General features: G+C 34.5%; 1 protein-coding gene across 1 annotated transcript in view; it reads left to right on the top strand.

The window, feature by feature from the left end:
- Positions 1-19,793, top strand: part of NUP205 (nucleoporin 205) — an 82,614-nt gene that overhangs the window by 51,252 nt on the left and 11,569 nt on the right. Inside the window, exons 23-35 of the mRNA XM_063100248.1 lie at positions 803-917; positions 2,426-2,575; positions 3,169-3,240; positions 3,585-3,742; positions 4,464-4,544; positions 5,346-5,537; positions 6,596-6,863; positions 6,964-7,062; positions 9,458-9,606; positions 10,768-10,959; positions 11,856-11,977; positions 13,486-13,624; positions 15,329-15,455. Of these exons, the coding sequence (XP_062956318.1) occupies positions 803-917; positions 2,426-2,575; positions 3,169-3,240; positions 3,585-3,742; positions 4,464-4,544; positions 5,346-5,537; positions 6,596-6,863; positions 6,964-7,062; positions 9,458-9,606; positions 10,768-10,959; positions 11,856-11,977; positions 13,486-13,624; positions 15,329-15,455 (1,864 nt within the window). The remainder of the gene's footprint in view (positions 1-802; positions 918-2,425; positions 2,576-3,168; positions 3,241-3,584; positions 3,743-4,463; positions 4,545-5,345; positions 5,538-6,595; positions 6,864-6,963; positions 7,063-9,457; positions 9,607-10,767; positions 10,960-11,855; positions 11,978-13,485; positions 13,625-15,328; positions 15,456-19,793) is intronic.

Raw genomic sequence — 19,793 nt, 5'->3', positions numbered from 1 at the left:
GCTGATTTAGAAAATGTAATATGGCCTTATTATTGCCTTAACTTTTTTTATTACTGAAAAAAGGTTGACATTTTTCTTTGATCATGGGCTGTTTTATTTTCTCTCCTGTAATATGTTTTCTGCCATTTTGTCTCCTTAGATTTTTATGATATTCGTATATGTAATGCATTATATGAATTAGAGCTAGTCACTTTTTCTTATATTTGATATAAAAGGTTGTCCCCCAAATGTATTGTTTTCTTTCTTTCTTTTTTGGTTTTGGTGGCTGGCTGGCACGGAGATCTGAACCCTTGACCTTGGTGTTATAACACCATGCTCTAACCAACAGAGCTGACTGGTTGCCCCCAAACCTATTGTTTTTGGTTAAATTTTTATTTAGAATTTATAGTTTTACACATTTGAATTTGTGGATCTTCTTTGTAATTTCTGCAATTGCTTCAGTTCTAGTAAATTTATCATCTTCCTGAGGTTGAAATGAAATAACTATGGTTGTCAGAAGTTACTTCTAAGCCATTTGTTACTAGTAGTAGTGGAAATACTAAAACTTGTTAATTAACTGCATGTACATGTCATCAGCACTATAATAATGTCATCAGCACTCTCAATTGTATTTTAATATATTTTATTGAACTAGGGTGCCAAGGACTTCTTATAACTCTGAGTTTATGTTCTGTATGTGTGTTTATCCATTTTGCTTGAGTAGTTGATGGGTCTGAGTTTTTCACATAAGTTCTTGTTATCGTAAACTGTATAGCATGAAAAGCTAATTTAGGGATTTTCTTAATTAATTTTAATTCTTTAGGTGATATATCAGTTATGTGCGTGCTCTGATACATCTGGTCCTACTATGAGGTATTTGAGAACCAGCCAGGATTTCTTATATTCTCAGTTGCAACATCTACCTTTTTCTAACAAAGGTAGGACATTATTTTCCCTTATTATTATAACAAATTTATAAGTACATAATGAGTAATTTTATTTATATAGTATTTTGGAGGGAGGAGTTAAAGTACTGGAATTCCGTCTCATTTTGTTACTTTGCTTCTTTGTTGCTTTGGGTTGCTTTTGTAATTCATGCTTGAGAAGCCTGGTGTTTTAGCTGCTAGCAGAAAATAATTTAAATGTAATCTGTCAGAGATAGAATGTTTTTTTTTACTGACAAATAAAACCTAAAGATTGTGTTGAAGGGATAAGAAAATATTAACGTAAGAAAATTATGGAAATTTAGATTTTTTTTTCTACTTTTTTTTTTTGGTGGCTGGCCAGTATGGGGATCCAAACCTTTGACTTTGGTGTTAGAACATCACGCTCTAACCAACTGAGCTAACAGGCGGGACCCCTGGTTTACTTTTGTGTCTTGTATATTTGTTTTTTTCAGGTCTTGAAATGAAAGTTGAAACTAATTTTAGTGAAAAACATTTATAACTTAGTTTTGACGTGAATAACAATTATCCCAGGCTAATTAAGTTTTATCAGGATTCTACTTTATTTTCTTTTTAATTGACTTTTAGCAATTTTCTGAATTTAGGTTACATCCAAATAGTGGTGGTCTAAAAGTTTACTTTGTGTCATTTTTATGTTTAGGAAATAGAGGCTTACACATCTCATGAATGAATTTTCATTATTAGTAATTGTCAGCTTCTAATTTACTTTTTAAAGTAATGGTGTAAGACCCTTGGAAATTATGTAATGGCAGAAAATTTTTCATCTTATTTTCATAATTTTTAATCTTCAGATTTTGTATATGTATGAAGCTTTTAGAAATTATTTTATATGTAATTAAAAAGAAGAGTTAATATCTTGCCTATTATGGTATGTGTTTTTTAAAAATTGATTTAGCTTTGCCCAAAATTATTAGTGGTAGTATTGTTATTTGGTAAATTTTAGGTTTACACTGTCACAATTTAGGACTTAAAAGCTCAGCCTATCAAAATAATATTGGATTCAAAAGCTTCTATTGTGTAAGTGATTCCCAGCCCTAATTATATGTCCTTAATTATCTTGAGATATCATAAAATTATATAGTTAATTTTAGATATTTGTTTTTTGAAATCTAAAACTGTATGATAGTTTTATTTATGAGTTATGTATTTAAAGTTTATTATTTTTAAAAAAATGTTAAGTTATATATTAATGTCAGAAATGGCACTCAGGATCTTTACGAAATTATCCTAGCAAGAAAAACTTGATTCTCTTTTGTTCTTTATTTGCTTCAGCTTATATTTCATAGACATATAATAGCTTGTTTTTTCTCCCTTGATATCTTTGTAATTTTACAGAGTGATAAATTATTATGTTGCCACGTTTTATAAATTATTGACTTCGTTACATGGGAAAATATCTGATGAGTTGTGGAATTTAGGTTTTTTCTGATCTTGTGTTATTATTCTGAGCTATGTATGAAGTTTCTTTGTTTAAATTTCAGAATATGAAATATCTATGCTGAACCAAATGTCATGGCTTATGAAGACTGCCTCAATAGAACTAAGGGTAACTTCTCTGAATCGTCAACGGTCACATACCCAGAGGCTACTACACCTTTTATTGGATGACATGCCAGTGAAACCATACTCAGGTGAATATGAGAATATTGGCATTTGTTTTATTGTGCTAGTGACTGGTCTTTGCGAATGTAAGCACAAATCTGAAGCTTATGCTTATTTAGTATGTGATTATAGAATGTTTTAGAGTTTTTTTCCTCAAAACAGTTTAGAATATTTTTCCTCAAAACACAAAATTTAAAAATCATCCCATAATTGTCATTTTATTTTAAGCACTCACATTGCACTATAGTCATATACAAAATATTCAGTGGAGCTTGTCACACTGAGCCAGCATGACCTAAGCTATTTCAATATGTATTATACATGCAAATTAAGCATAAGCTTTTAAAGTCATCTCATTGGCATGATTGGGTCTTGCCAGTTTTGGAATTCTGATTATCCTCTTTACGATTGTGAAGTGGATCCCATAGGGATAGAAAGAATTAGATGAATGTTGGTAGTAAGTCCTCATCAATCTTTGCATTTTAATTATCCATTTGCAAAGGGCTCTTTGACCTAGAAACAATGACCTAGAAATAAAATACCTTACATTTATTATTTCCAAATAAATGTAGATTTAAGAGTATGTTGTTCTTCTGATCTGTTGTTATTGATGCTCCAACAGATGGTGAAGGAGGAATAGAAGATGAAAATAGGTCTGTCTCTGGGTTCCTTCACTTTGACACTGCTACAAAAGGTAAAGCCTTTGAATTTATTTTATATACATATATTAATTGCTTAAAACTTAAGAAATTATGCCTGTGTTTGCAAATTCTGATCTAGTATAGAAAAGCTATATAAAGGATTTGTCATCCAAAAAAATTTTTTTATATATAACTATGATTATAAAATGGGAAAGAAAATATTTTTTCCAAGTGTATGTATCAGAAATAAAATCAAATTTAGATTTCAACAGTCTTCAGTTTCTAGATGAATGCCCTTTCTGAACATTGCACTATCTTTGAGAACAAGCTGAGTATGATGGTTTGCTCTTCTCCTTAATATCCCAAGTAAAATTGAATTACTTTTTATTATTTTTAGTACGTCGAAAAATTCTAAGTATTCTTGACTCGATTGACTTCAGTCAAGAGATCCCTGAGCCTTTGCAGCTGGATTTTTTTGATCGGACCCAGATTGAACAAGTTATTGCTAATTGTGAACATAAGAATTTACGGGGACAGACAGTCTGCAATGTCAAGGTGAGGATTGCTTTAAAGCGTCTGCAGTGTCAAGTGGTTCAGACATTGAGCCATCAGAAAAAAAATGTAACCGTACAGTTTTTTTTCCTGGTAGAGATATTGGTTGCTAGCCTATTGGACTATGGTTTTTGTCAAACAGCCGGGAAATAAAATTTAATAAACTACATTAATTTCTTTAAAAGGTTCTCCATCACCTTCCTTTTAGTAGTTATCCCACCCAGCTAGAACTATGGAGTGTTTTTAACTATTTAACTCTGTACCAGGTAAATGATAATGGTCTCACCAGTAGGAAAAAGACATCCAGGTCATTTGCATTAACTTACCTGCCACACAGATTCTTTGTGGGTTTTTTTTGTTTTTTTTTTAAAAGATGACCAGTAAGGCCATCTTAACCCTTGACTTGGTGTTGTCAGCACCATGCTCACCCAGTGAGCTAAGCGGCCATCCCTATATGGGATCAGAACCCATGGCCTTGGTGTTATCAGCATCACACTTCCCTGAGTGAGCCATGGGCTGGCCCACACAGGCTCTTTGGTACTACTCTCTGTAATATGAGGGATAATTACATATTTTTCTGGAAATTAAACAATGCCATTGTTAGATTATATATAAAGATATTTGAAACTTTTCCCTTTAGGGCAGCTTATAGTAATTGCTAGGTGTTATTGTTCTACCGGTATCTGAAATGGTCTCATTTTTCTCCCTCTTCTTAATTGTATAGCTTCTTCACAGGGTTCTTGTAGCTGAAGTAAATGCCCTCCAGGGAATGGCAGCCATAGGACAGAGACCTTTGCTAATGGAGGTAAGCTCTATTAAGTATATGTTAGTTTTAACCTTTTAACTACTTAAACTACCTAAGTTGCTGATTAAAAGATAAAACAATAAATTGATGTGTAGTTAATTAGTAAACTACTTAAAAACTAAACTTTTAATGGAATATTTCACTTTCTATTTTATAAACTTTTATAAACTGAAGTTAATGTCTAATATGCTGAAATAAATAACATCTTTTTTAGGCTAGTCAAGGATTTGTAACCTGACCATATCGTGTATTAGATTTTACTTGCCCCCTATCATTGAGGGAGGGAGTAAATTGTCATCACAAGTAGAGAGTTATGGGTAAGAGGTCAGGTTGGAAGATTCACATACATGGAAACAAAGCTGGCCAGGCCAAAGCAAGAGACAAAGAAATAAAAAACATATCAGGGAAACATGCCACTGAACTTGGGCTTTAGGCAATTCTAGTATTCTAGAGTAAGTATAAGTAGACAGTTGCAGAGAGAAAGAAGATGGGGTTAAAAAAACTCATTTCCATCTATACCACGTTTGTCCCCTTGCTTTCATGTACACACACATGCTTGCGCACACACACAGCCTTAATATATTATTTTTCATAACCTTGGTCGTCAAAATAATATGAATTCTATACTGCAGATGGTATGAAACAAAGAAACATGAAAAGTTATCTGCTGCCTGGCAGACACGTGGTAGGTTTTCAAGTAAATGTTTTCTGCATAACTGATAGTGTTAAAAATAGGAACTTGTTGGTAAAGACATTATTTGCCTGTGTGTTAACCTTGCAATTTAATTTCGGTGGCTTTAGGAAATCAGCACTATACTTCAGTATGTGGTAGGAAGAAACAAGTTGCTGCAGTGTCTTCATGCCAAACGGCATGCATTGGAGTCATGGAGGCAGCTGGTGGAAATTATACTGACAGCTTGTCCCCAGGACCTCATTCACGCAGAGGATAGACAACTGATTATTCGTGACATTTTACAGGACGTGCATGATAAGGTGACATACTTTTAAATTACTTTATACTGCTGAACAAATACGAGGGTACTTCAAAAAATTTATGGAAAAAATGGAATTAAAAAGAAAATACATGAGAGAGCGTGGTTCTTTTTTTTTTTCTGACCGGTAAGGGGATCGCAACCCTCAGCACGGTGTTGTCTGCACCAATCTCAGCCAGTGAGCACACTGGCCATCCCTATATAGGATCCGAACCTGCGGCCTTGGCACTACCAGCGCCACACTCTCCCGAGTGAGTCAGGGGGCCGACCCAGAGCATGGTTCTGATAATACCAAGGTCAAGGGTTTGGATCCCTGTACCAGCCAGCCACCAAAAAAAAAATTTTTAAATGATACAAATCTTTCCATGAACTTTTAAAGTACCCCTGTATATATATACCTTTTTTTTTTTTTTTTTTTTTTTGTCTTTTTGTGACTGGCTGCACCGCGCTCAGCCAGTGAGCGCACTGGCCATCCCTATATAGGATCCGAACCCACGGCGGGAGCGCTGCTGCGCTCCCAGCGCTGCACTCTCCCGAGTTCGCCACGGGGTCGGCCCTATATATACCATTTTAACAAATATATTTTGCCACGCTAAGTTTTTCCCCTTTCAGTTTAGGAGTAAAATAGAGTTGTGTGATACCAACGTAAACACTTTCCTTGAGAAAGGGATTAATTCTATACAGTAGATGCTCTCAACCAGAGCGTATATCAGAATTATCTAGGGAACTTTATAAAATTACACATGGACTGATGATCCCAACCCAGACCTACTTAATGGAACTCTCTAGTGATGAGGCCACTTACATAAATTAAAAAACAAGCAAAACCAAAAACACCTCATTAGGGATTTCTAATCCCTTCTGGTTAAGAACACCTGTTACCCAGCATCATGTTTGAATTTCTCTCTATATATATGAGCTTTTTTTTCCTTTGAATAATTCTTATATTCCATTCTTATATTGTCATAGTAGTTGGAAAACTAAATGCATATAAAACTTGTTAATGATTGTGGCTGAAAGCAGAATTTGCAGCACTCTAATGTGCCTTTGTACTTTAAGATACTGGATGATGAAGCCGCGCAGGAGTTGATGCCAGTGGTCGCCGGTGCTGTGTTCACCCTGACAGCTCACCTAAGCCAGGCCGTCCGCACAGAACAGAAGCATCCATTAGTCTTGGGACCTGGAGAGGCCCATTATGCTTTTATGCTTGATAGTTCTTTCACCTCACCTCCTCCAGCAGAGAGCCCGCTGATGGGTTTTGCTTCTATTGGAGATTCTTCACTTCACATTATATTGAAGAAACTGTTAGACTTCATTTTGAAGACAGGTTTTTTCATATAAATTTTCTATATGTTACAACTTTTGTATTTGTTTTAACTTTCGTTGGAAAAAAGTTTTCACTTAACTACATCTCCTTTATCTCCCAGGTGGTGGATTCCAGCGAGTGAGGACTCACCTGTATGGCTCTCTGCTTTATTACTTACAGATCGCCCAGAGACCAGATGAACCAGATACCTTAGAAGCAGGTAGAATTAAGAATTAGATTAATTCCTAATCTTTTTTGTTTTTAGAGGTGATTACTTTAAATTAGAAAAAATATCACGGGCCGAGCCCGTGGCGCACTTGGGAGAGTGTGGCGCTGGGAGCACAGCAACGCTCCCGCAGCGGGTTTGGATCCTATTTAGGAATGGCCGGTGCACTCACTGGCTGAGTGCCGGTCACGGAAAAGACAAAAAAAAAAAAAAAAAAATCACTTCTCCATCTTTTGGCTAAGCACAACTGTAATGAATGAGTCTTGCCGTAATCATTAAAGCACTTCTCTAAAGTTGAGGAAGAATGTTTAGTTTTTAAGATTATGAAGATAGTACATGAGCAGTGTAAAGCAAAAACAAAGAACACTACCCTCAAATAATAATTTAGCTTTATGTACTTCTGTAACTCCCTCACTTGCCTCCAGTCCCACCAAACAATATGCTATACATAGAGTGGTACAACATCTTCCCTTTGCACTACATCACAGTACATGTCTAGTTTATTCTTTTAAAGTGGCTCTGGTTTTCCATAGTATGGATGTGACATTTATTTAACCATTTTCCTTATTCATAGGCATTTAAATTGTTTCTAGCTTTTTCCTATAATAAAGGCTGTATCACGTATTCTTTCATATGCCTATATTCTTCAAGAAGGATGCTTTATGGTGGAATTTTCATGTGTAAGAGTATGCACATTTTTATTTTAGTAGATTCTATCAAATGGCCTTCTGCAAAAAGGCTTTACCAGTTAAACTCTTTATCAATAGTATGCATATATCTTTTTGTACTAGTGTGAGGTTTTCTTTGGATAAATTCCAAGAAGTAGAATTTTTTGCTCAAAATGTATGCCTATTTAAAATATAGATAAATGCTGCTCTCTAAAGTATAGTTAGCATTTTAAATTAAGAATAATAATCTGGTCTCCAGACATAAAAAATGTTTTCAACTATTCAGCAGACCAGTTTATAATATTCTGTGCCCGAGTTATTTTGCTATTTGTTAAGAATTTGTCAGCAGTAGCTTCTGTAATGGACTTTCTTCGTACCCTTCTCCTTTATGAGTGGTTGTTATTTTGTACACAGATTCCTAAAAACTACTGTGTGTGTAAGTCCCAATTTATCTCATATTATCCTGGTAGTGGTTATATATCAGGCCATACATAGTACCTCAGAAAGTAACAATAGGCCAATGGTAGATGTATAGAAATGTAGTACTTGCTTAATGTATGAAAATAAGAGGGTACTTCAAAGAAACTTTTAAACAAACACAAGCCTCTTTTAAAAAGTGAGATAGTAATGGGAAAGAGAGAGAGTAATGGGAGTCCCCTGTCCCTCCCACATTTTTCCATTTCTTTAAATTTTTTTTACATTCCATTTACTTGAATTGGCAAAATCACCACTTAGCCACTAGGTGGAGCTCTACAACATGCTTTTTATAAGAAATCATTACCAAGATGCTAATTTAAAAACTTCTGTTAGGGCTGGCCAGTGGCTCACTTGGGAGAGTGTGGTGCTGATAACACCAAGGCCATGGGTTCAGATCCCTATATTGGGATGGCCGGTTAGCTCACTTGAGATAGCATGGTGCTCACAACACCAAGTCAAGGGTTAAGATCCCCTTACTGGTCATCTTTTTAAAAAAATAAAAATGAAAACTACTGCTATATAGGAGTTGGGGGAAAAAAATCATGAGATTAGTTTCAAATACAGATTATTACTTTATTTAATGTATTTATGAAACTTTTCTAATAGGTTGACATGAATCATATAAAATGTATGATCATACCATTAATTATCATTAATTCCTAGTCTTCAAAAACATGATTTAAATACTTCCTTCAGCTAGAAAGAAGTTATCTTCTCACTGCATCATCACCAGTAGGTCACAATATTTTAAAGAAATGTATATGCAAATTCTCCTCCGTAAAGCATTTAGGCAGAGAAATTAATCATCATTGTATATTTAAGTCACCTTCCCAATGGGTGTGCTTTTTATTTTTCATAAGTATTTCAAGTAAAAAAAACATGAAGAATAAAAATATCTGATTCTTGTGGAGTCAGAGCTTTATCTACATTGTACTTGATCCTTTCTAGCCAAACTCACAAAGATCTCAATAAAAAATAAAAACAGATTGATTAGCAGGGTCTCATAGTTAATTTTTATTTCTTTAAGAATACTTTATCCTTTCTATGATACTATTTTTATTTTAATGTATGCGCATGAAATATGTGCATTGTGTTCTTAAAGTTCACCTGCGTGGATTCACTGGTCAGTGGGCATTTGTGTACATTCAATAATGGAAGAATTTTTTTGAGGCATATAAGGTATAATTTCTTAGTCACTAAACTGCTTTTTATTGGAGTGTTTTTTTCTATTTTAACTCTTTTAGCCAAGAAAACTATGTGGGAAAGGCTGACGGCTCCCGAAGATGTGTTTAGTAAATTACAGCGAGAAAACATAGCCATCATTGAGAGTTACGGCGCTGCCCTCATGGAAGTAGTCTGTCGAGACGCTTGTGATGGTCATGAGATTGGAAGGGTAAAGCAACTCTTGTTTAGTATTATAATTGAATAAGTATTTCGACTTATTAAGGTATAAACTGAATCAACTTTTGAAATATATATTGCATGTTGTGTATTCTACAATATAGTGTTGTATATTCTAGAATACAGTGAATTTGCTTATTTGCTACAATTTGCAACTTCTATTTTGTGTATTCATATGTTTTGTTTAATTTTGTTTAGAATCTTAATTCAGAATTTCCTCTCAGAATTATCTTTTTGCTAATTTTAGGTTGGCTGATAGAAAAATAGTAGTAGAATCAACAATGCTGCTTGATAAAGATCTTCAGTTAAGAGAATGCTGGATAAATTGCCTTTATGCTGAATACATCTTTCTCTGCCTAAATGCTTTGTGGAGCAGAATTTGCATTTATATTTCTTTAAAATATTGTGACATACTGCTGATGATGCAGTGAGAAGATAACTTCTTTCTGTTTGAAGGAAGCATTTAAATCATGTTTTTAAAGACCATAGGAAACAGGATTTTAAAAAATAGGATAAAAGAAAGTATGCAGTTATCCCTTAGTTTTGTTAAAGATTTTTTTTATTATTATTTTTTATTTTAACGATGTTAAAGATGTTTTTAAGTATTTTTATGCATAGAAAAAAGACTGGGAGAAGAAAGACCAAAATGGGTTAATTGTGTTTATCAGATTGTATATTTCTTTTGTATACTTTCCGATGTCTTCTGTTTTCTGTAATGAGCATGTAAAAAACAGCTATTTTTTAAAAATTCTTTTCTCTAACAAGTAATGTCCAGATTCTGTTAAAATATGTTTAATGCCATTATTAATTGATTAATTAATTATTTATTTTGACGGCTGGCTGGCATGGGGATGCAAACCCTCGACCTTGGTGTTATAAGACTGCATTCTAACCAAATGAGCTAACCAGCCAGCCTAACAATTATTCTAATGTGTTAGGTTTTATTTCAGAAGTATAACTTTACCCTGAATGTTTTCCTTTTATTAATAAATTGAGATTCTGGATACCTAGTGTTCAATTTCTCAACAAAACAAAATAAGGAAGTTTTATTGCAAGCAAACATTCTCTTATGAGAAAAATTCTTAATATTTTCAGATAAGGGCAGTTACTGTTGTTGACTTTGGTAGCCATCTTTGATTTATGCTTCCTTCAGATGCTGGCCCTGGCTCTCCTGGATCGGATTGTCTCCGTGGATAAGCAGCAGCAGTGGCTTTTGTATCTATCTAACAGTGGCTATTTGAAAGTCCTTGTGGACAGCTTGGTAGAAGATGACCGTACTTTGCAGAGCTTACTCACTCCACAACCTCCACTTTTAAAAGCACTTTATACCTATGAATCTAAAATGGTAAGGCTTCATAGACATTAGATTTTTAATCAGCCGGTCATTTCCTCTTGGGGCTATAGATGTATTAAAGAAAATCAATATGGCATACATTTTGAATATTTCTTTCCATCATGTAAGCTGTAATCATTTTTAAGGAGTTTTAAATTTGGGGATCTGTGCTAGAAATGTATCTTCTGAGTGTGAGAAAGGTGGGTTGAAATGATCCTGAGAGGGTTACTTGGATAAGGGCTTACTTGCTCATGTTGCTAAGGATGGCAGATGACAACCAGTGCTCCATGAGGAGAGAGCAAAATTGTCATCTTAAAACAAAATTTGGACTACATTGGTTGCCTATTGAAAATTTCAATGTAGATGTTCCAGTTCTACTTTTAACACGGGATTTTCAAGACAGTATATAATTCATCATTTTCTTGCCTCCAAATTTGTTTTAATTTCTCTGTTTCGTCCTGAATAAAATGATCACAAATGTCAAAATAAGAGAAGCACTAAAGTCTTATATTCTTCATGAACTTTTTTCCTCCATTTATTTACTCAAGAAATATTTATTAAATACCTACTATATGCCAGATATGACACTAGGTATTACAGACACAGGTGTGAGCAAAACAGATAAACTTCCCTGCCCTCCATAAGCCCACATGATGATAACAGAAACTACAGTTCATTTGAATATTAATTCCTGCATGGAATCATGTGCAGGCACTTTAGATATATTATAATATTGAGTCCTCATAAAAATCTTGAGAAAGGTGGTCTAATATGCCCCTGTAGCTAGCCCAGAATTTCTCTTCACTGGTGACTAATGATGAGATATGTGCCATGGGTGTGTGTCATTTTTATATGAGGCCCTTGTACGTGATTTCAGAACTGATGATTTTCCTTCTCCGACTTCTTAGGCATTTCTCACAAGAGTGGCTAAGATACAGCAGGGCGCGTTAGAGCTGCTGAGATCTGGGGTGATTGTGAGACTAGCACAATGCCAAGTCTATGACATGCGCCCAGAAATGGATCCACAGGGGTAAGTGTCTATCTAGATTAGTTTGGTTAAGCTCCCAGTGAAGGATTATTAAGGGAAAAAGAAATTGCAAACACAATTTTGCCACTGGTTTATAATTCTGTTTGAGCCATCTCGATGTTTGGGTTTTTTTTTTTTTTTGGTCATATGCCCCTGTCATATACTAATAAATGGATGTTTCTAATAAGGGTAAAAGTGGGTAGGGGCCTAATGCTTTCCATTTTAGAGTAGTGATATAAGAGAGGAATGGGAGAGAATTTTGTTAGAAAATATGTCCCTTCCCAACCTTATTATTTTGTTCATTAGAAATATTTGCAGTTACAATGGTTTTTTAAAGTACTGTAATGAAATTATAATTTGTTGTGGATTTCCTATTCCTGATTTAAATAGGATTTCAGAGTTTGTATATTTTCTTCTCATTTTAATATTTTACCTACTGCTTGCTAATTTGAAAACTTCAAATGATCTTGTTTCCAAGTTTCAAGCTTTTCAGCCAATTTCTCAATTCAATTTGAATATGGGAAATTCAATTTGAATTTTTTTTCTATTTTTGTCTACTTGACTGCAGTATTGTTAGGCAGACAGCATACCTTCTTAGCAGTAAATAATACTTAGATTAGGTTTAGTAATTGTTTCTAAGGATCCATTGGCAAATTGAATGAGTGTTTTAGGCTTAAAAACAGAACTATTTTACCTCTAGAAAAAAAAATTATTTTGGTATTGCACATGAGAGTTATTAGAGAGTTGGGTTAAATACTTTTCAATTCATGTCATATTATTATCACTTGTCTGTGCAAAGCCTCCCATTTTATTTATTTCCTCTATTTTCTGCTTTCATTCCTTCCCAGTAGGCAATCATTTTCTTTTGTCTAAAAATTTAAATGTAAACATTTACAATAAATAGTAGTGTTTTGAGACCTAATCTTAAAGGTTAAGTGATTTTACAACCTCATTTTAACTTTTTTTTGTTGTTTTTGGTGGCTGGCCAGTACAAGGATCTGAACCCTTGGCCTTGATGTTATAACACTGAACTTTTACCCAAATGAGCTGATGGCCAGCCCTTAACTTTTTAAAATCTCATTTTATTTTATATAATGGACAGTGTATATTTATTTGGGTCTTGAGTATAGGAGAAGAAAATTTGGGGAAAGTAACTTCTGTTTTTATCTGTTTCCCACTCACAGTCTTTATGGCCCAGGGGAACATTTTGAAAAGAATAAATATGTTTGGGAAGTTTTAATTGTCTTTTCAAGTTACACAAGTTTTCCTTAGTAAGATTTTTGAAAATTCAAATAACTCCATTTTTACTAACTAAGCTATAAGTTTAGGCAAAAACATATATCTTTGAACCACTTATGAATGTAATGGATGCAGAGTACTCATGTTGGTAGCTTCACATCTTAATTGGCTGGCTGTAATTTGTTTGACACATAAATGGTAAGGAATTATTGAAAAGCATGCCTTAATTCTTGGAATGTTGCTCTCTCCTTGTTCGGTTGAAATGAATCAAGCCTGTTTGGCATGAGAGATCCCCCCGTGTTCATCCCCACACCAGTGGATCGCTACCGTCAGATTCTCCTTCCAGCTCTCCAGCTGTGCCAGGTCATCCTCACATCTAGTATGGCCCAGCACTTGCAGGCAGCAGGGCAGGTAAGGTGAATTCTGTGTTTAGAAATCATCTAGTGCAAAATCCTCATTTTACAAATGCAGAAACCCTATGCATAGAAAGCTTAAGTGAATCTACCATAGTTCTATTTGCAGCAGAGCTGGGTATAAAAAACAGGCCCCTGTACTTTGCTCTGAACTACATTGGCCCATTTTTGTACTCTTGTTTGAATGAAACACTAGCTAATTAATAGAATAGTCACATAGAAAACGAGATCAAAATTTGTTCTTCTACAAAAGAAAGCAGTTACTGTGAATAGGAATAACCTAGCTTCTAAATACCTTTTAACCAGGTGTTTATTGAGAGAAGGCTTAGCTAGCTAGGCCTTGCAGAAAACACCAAAGAAAATACCACATTTATATGTGATATTTAGAAAAACAAAGTAATTTAAATAAGTGAAATTTCTGTCAAATGTTTTCTCTTTAAACATCAGAAATTAGTTTTATTTTCATTGCTTTTCAGTGAAACATTCAAACACACACATATATATGTATATATATTTTTTGTTTGTTTCTTTAAATTAATAAACTAGGCTGTCCGTTTAGCTCAGTTGGTTAGAGTGCAACCTTATAACACCAAGGTCACGGGTTTGGATCCCCATACTGGCTAGCTGCAAAAAAAATAAATTAATAATACAATGTGTAATTTAACCTTTCACCAATTCATTAGGCCTATCATTATGAGTCTACAATCTTTTATTGTATAGCTTTATTATATTGTGGCACCCTCAGGAACTGTGTCCTAAAACTCTGATTTCTGGAAATTTTGTCTGCTTCCCTGCCATTCAGCCCCTTTCACATGTGGCCTTTGAGTCAGTTCTTGATAACTCAAAAGACTTTACTTATATTCTCCTTTACTGAGATTAAAATTTTTTAGTAAAAGTGGAACATTGTGATACAAGACATTGGTTTCCTAATACCAGTCATGTATTGACTGTAGTAGAGTTACCTGCAGAGTTCTTTTAAAAATACAGGTTACTGAGTTCTATGTGTGGCAATTATGGGCCAATGCTGGAATCTATATTAAAAGTTAAAAGTGGGCACAGTTCCTGAGTGATTCAGATTCTCAGCTTGTTTTGTCATAGTCTCAGCCTTCAAGGTGTTTGTAATCAAGTTGAGATACTCATATGTGAAAATGCTGATAGAATCCTCCATGATGGTACTCTGTAAAATGCCAAGTTGGGATGGCAGTGCTTGGAGGTCAGCATTTATATCCCCTTTGTTTTTACTACATCAAAAGGAGAATTAGACAAAAGCTTCAATGTGATTTTCCCCATGTCAAGCTCGTCAGACCTTCATAGAACAGCTTCTTGAATTCAATAGTCATTTTTATTCCCACTCATTTAAAATGGTTGTTCTATTTAAACAAACAATAAAAGAAAGATAATAGGGGTCAAATAGTAGTTCTCATACAGTAGTTCCAAGTTGTATTATGCTCTTCTACAGTAGCCTCTAAATATATTAATTTATAAACCTTGAAATCTTATCTCTAGCTTTTTCGTGAATATTAGTTAAATGTTTGCTTCCTAAAGAAATTGTGTAAGTGCAGAAAGCAATTGCTTATCTCTTATTTTTCCTTATTCAATACTTGTTTCAGCATTATTAAAAAGATGAATTATGTATTTACAGTATAATCTTCTACTCCTTTACCTCTGTTTCTTCCATTTCTCCTCCTTTTCTGTGGTTTAGGTGTTGCAGTTTCTCATTTCACATTCTGATACCATACAAGCTATTCTGCGCTGTCAGGATGTTAGTGCTGGGTCTTTGCAGGAATTGGCTCTACTGACAGGAATTATAAGTAAAGCAGCTCTTCCTGGTGAGTTGATTATGTTGAATGGACTTTTGAATGATCCATTACAGACTGATACATACTTAATAGATTAAGATTTTTGTTACTTTGCAGTTATATGTGACTTATTTGAAATTGGTACTGCTTACAGAGTTAAAACTGCCTTTATTTAAGTAATAAGTATATTTATAAAAAAGATACATGCCCATTATAAAAATATTCAGAAAATTCAAGTAGATAATTAACACTCAAAATATCACTACCTAGAAATGACCAAATGTTAACATCTGGTAAACAGCCTTTCAAACATTGCTCTATGTATATGTATATATGAGAGAGAGAGAGAGAGACAGAAACAGAGACATACAGGAGTAACTTATGAGAACGGGATTACCTGTTTTAGAAAATAAATATTCAGATAAAAAAATGAATTTGAAGAGAAATGGAAGGAATTGTAGAATTCCAAACAAATGTTTCTATACTAGAGTATAAGAGATATTAAAGTGATCTTATAAAGTGATATGAAAGTGTTCTTTTAAAAGATCACTGTGATTAAGAAAAAAAGATTATGAAAAATTATTAAGATATTTTGGTCACTTTTTTCCCAATATAATTTCTTTACTACACGCAAATTTTAGAATCAATCACCTCCCTGAGGTGAAAGGTGCAGTGATGAGTTCTTTTGCACTTCCTCTTCCACCCTCAGATTCTGTTTGCTTGTATTATTTTTACTTTGTCAGGTTTTATAACATTTACATTTAGTCCTGTAGCCATAATATCCCAGCTATTTAGTTTTAGTTGTGTATATACATGGATTTGCTGCAAATCACCAGTTGTTCTGCCACACGCCCCTGGCGTCACCATTCATGAGTTCTTTCTTTTGATACATCTCTTCGTATTACAAATTTGTATAGAGGTCCCCTCCCTCAAGAAAAAGTGTATTATATTCCCTGCATTCTGTAATGTTTAAGAATGTCTAAAGGTTGCCTTTGTTCTTGAGTGACAGTTTAGGCAAGTATGATTTTTTTTCCACTTGAGAACATAGGATATCAATAATAGCTGACATTTATTAAGCATTTATGTGCCAGGCACTGTTTTAAATGCTTACCATGTTAATTGATTTGAGGACACAGCAGTCCTATGGGTTTTTTTGGCTTGGAATTCATTGGTATGTTTATTTTTTTCAGGATGTTTACTTTTATTATTATTATTATTTTAAATTTTAACTTCTTGATATACATTGTAGTTGATTTTTGTGACCTTTTTACCCGTTCTTCTTTCCTCCCTCCCTCTCTCCCCTCCCCACCCACTACATCATATCTGTTCACTTGAATGTGTTGCTGTATTCTGTTAGCATTGAGGATTTTTGCATCTATATTCATCAAGGATATTGGCCTGTAATTTTCTACTTTTGATGTATCTTTGGTTTCGGTATCAGGGTGATGTTTGCCTCATAGAATGAGTTTGGGAGAATGGCCTCTGTTTCAGTCTTTTGGCATAGTTTGTAGAGAACTGGTATCAGTTCCTCTTTGAAGGTTTGGTAGAACTCTGCAGTGAACCTGTCCAGTCCTGGGCTTTTCTTTGTTGGGAGCCTTCTGATAACAGCTTCAATCTCTTTTAGTGTTATTGATCTGTTCAGATTTTCTATATCTTCTTCGCTCAGTTTTGGTAGTTTTTATGTGTCCAGAAATTTATCCATTTCCTCCAGATTTTCAAATTTGTTGGCATATAGTTGTTTATAGTAGTCTCTAATGATTCTTGTATTTCTGAGGTATTAGTTATAATATCATCTTTTTCATTTCTAATTTTTGTTATTTGGGTCTTCTCTCTTCTTAGTTAGCCTTGCTAAAGGTTTGTCAATTTTATTTGTCTTTTCAAAAAACAAACTTTTTGTTTCATTGATCTTTTGTATAATTTTTCAGGTTTCTATTTCATTTAGTTCTGCTCTAATCTTAATTATTTCTGTCTACTAACTTTGGGTTTGGATTGTTCTTGTTTTTCTAGTTCTTTAAGGTGAAGTGTTAGGTTGTTTATTTGCCATCTTTCCATTCTTCTGAAGTAAGCATTTAATGTGATAAATTTACCCCTTAATACTGCTTTTGCAGTATCCCACAGGTTTTGGTAAGATGTGTCATTATTTTCATTAGTTTCAAGAAATTTTTTGATTTCCTGTTTAATTTCTTCTTGGACCCATACGTCATTAAGTAGAATGTTGTTTAATTTCCATGTGTTTGTATAGTTTCCAGAGTTTCATTTGTTATTCATTTCTGATTTTAATCCATTGTGATCTGAAAAAATACGTGGAATAATTCCTATTATTTTGAATTTGTTGAGACTTCCTTTGTGACCTAACGTATGGTCTATCCTGGAGAATGTTCCATGAGCTGATGAGAAGAATGAATATTCTGAGGTTCTTGGATGGAATGTTCTGTAGATATCTTTCAAATCCAATTAGTCTAAAGTATTGCTTAGATCTTATGTTTCTCTATTAATTTTTTGCCTAGATGATCTGGCCAGTGTTGAGAGTGGGGTGTTCAGGTCCCCCATGATTATGGTGTTAGTGTCTGTCTCATTTGTTAGATCTAATAGTGTTTGCTTTATAAATCTGGCTGCTCCGGCATTGGGTGTGTATATATTTATGATATGTCTTATTGATGGATAGATCCTTTTATCATTATATAGTGGCCTTCGTTATCTCTTTTTATGGTTTTTGCTTTGAAGTCTATTTTATCTGATATAAGAATAGCTACTTCAGCTCATTCTTCATTTCTATTTGCATGGTAAATCTTTTTCCATCCTTTCACTCTTAGTCTATGCGTGTCTTTACAGGTGAGGTGAGCCTCTTGAAGGCAGCATATTGTTGGGTCCACCTTTTTAATCCAGTAAGTCAGTCTGTGTCTTTTGAGTGGGGAATTTTATCCCTTTACATTCAGAGTTATTATTGAAAGGTGTTGATTTACTCCTTGCATTTTACTGATTTTTGTTTAGATGTCTTAAGTGCCTTTTGTTCCTTTCTTTCTTATTTTTTGTTTGTCTTTTGTATTTGTTTGTTTCTTGGAGTGGTAGATAAACTACTTATTCTCTTTATTGTTAGCATTTTTGTTTTACTGGTAGGTTTTGTTCTTTCTTGAATATTCATGGCAGCAATGGTTGTTTTTAGGTATCAAACCCAGTACTTCCTTGAGAATTTCTTGTAAGGCTGGTCGTGTAGTAGTGAACTCCCACAATTTTTGTTTGTCTGAGAAATGTACTATTTGTCCTTCATTTCGGAAGGATAGACTTGCTAGGTAAAGTATTCTTTGCTGGCAATTTTTGTCCTTTAGTGTTTTGAATATATCATCCCATTCTTTTCTGGCTTTTAGAGTTTCCGATGAAAAGTCTGATGTTATTCTGATTGGCACTCCCTTATAAGAGACTTGCCACTTCTCTCTTGTAGCTTTTAAGATTCTATCTTTGTCTTTGATTTTTGTCACATTATCACATGTCTTGGAGAGGACCTTTTGGGGTTTAAAGTGTTTGGTGGTCTTTGGGCTTCCTGAATGTGGGGATCTGTGACTTTCCCTATACCTGGGAAGTTTTCTGCTATTATCTCATTGAGAATGTTTTCAATGCCATTTCCTTTTTCCTCCCCTTCTGGAATATCCTTGATTCGGATATTTGAGCGCTTAAGGTTGTCTATTCTCTCTCTTAAATTTTCTTCAATTTTTAAAATTCTTTCTTTTTTCTGGTTTGCCTGTGTTAATTCAAATAGCCTGTCTTCAAGGTCAGAAATTCTCTCTTCTGCTTGTTCTAGCCTGCTGGTTCCACTCTCTGTTGTGTTTTTTATTTTGTTGAATGAATCCTTCAGTTCTCCAAGCTCTGCTACATTCTTTGTCAGGGCATTGATTTCTTTGTACATTTCTTCTTTCAGATCCTGTATATTTTTTCTCATTTCATTGTGTTGTCTAACTGAGTTTTCTTGTATCTCATTTAGTTGCCTTAGAATTGTTGCTTGAAATTCCCTGTCAGTCATTTCAAGGACTTCCTGTTCTATCGGATCTAGAGCTTGAGAGTTATTATTTTCCTTTGGTGGTGATGTACTTTCTTGATTTTTCATATTTCTGGCATCTTTCCTTTGGTGTTTAGTCATTGTGGCAGGGGGTATCATGGTCCACTCGTTCCACTTTGATGTCTGGCGCAGATTCTGGGCAGTGGGAACTAGCCTGGGCTGGGGGTCCCATGGCGCCTGCCTGTTCTGGCGTGGCTGACTTGGGTCATGTGGGCCTGGCATCTCTCGGTCCTCTCTAAGTGGTGGGGACTGACCTGGGCTGGGGGTCCAGTGGCGCCTGCCTTTCTGGTGCAGCTGACTCAGGGCATGTGGGCCCA

Source organism: Cynocephalus volans, chromosome 6, assembly GCF_027409185.1.
Source record: "Cynocephalus volans isolate mCynVol1 chromosome 6, mCynVol1.pri, whole genome shotgun sequence".
NCBI classification, from domain to species: domain Eukaryota; kingdom Metazoa; phylum Chordata; class Mammalia; order Dermoptera; family Cynocephalidae; genus Cynocephalus; species Cynocephalus volans.
This window is presented reverse-complemented; position numbering and strand designations above follow the sequence as displayed.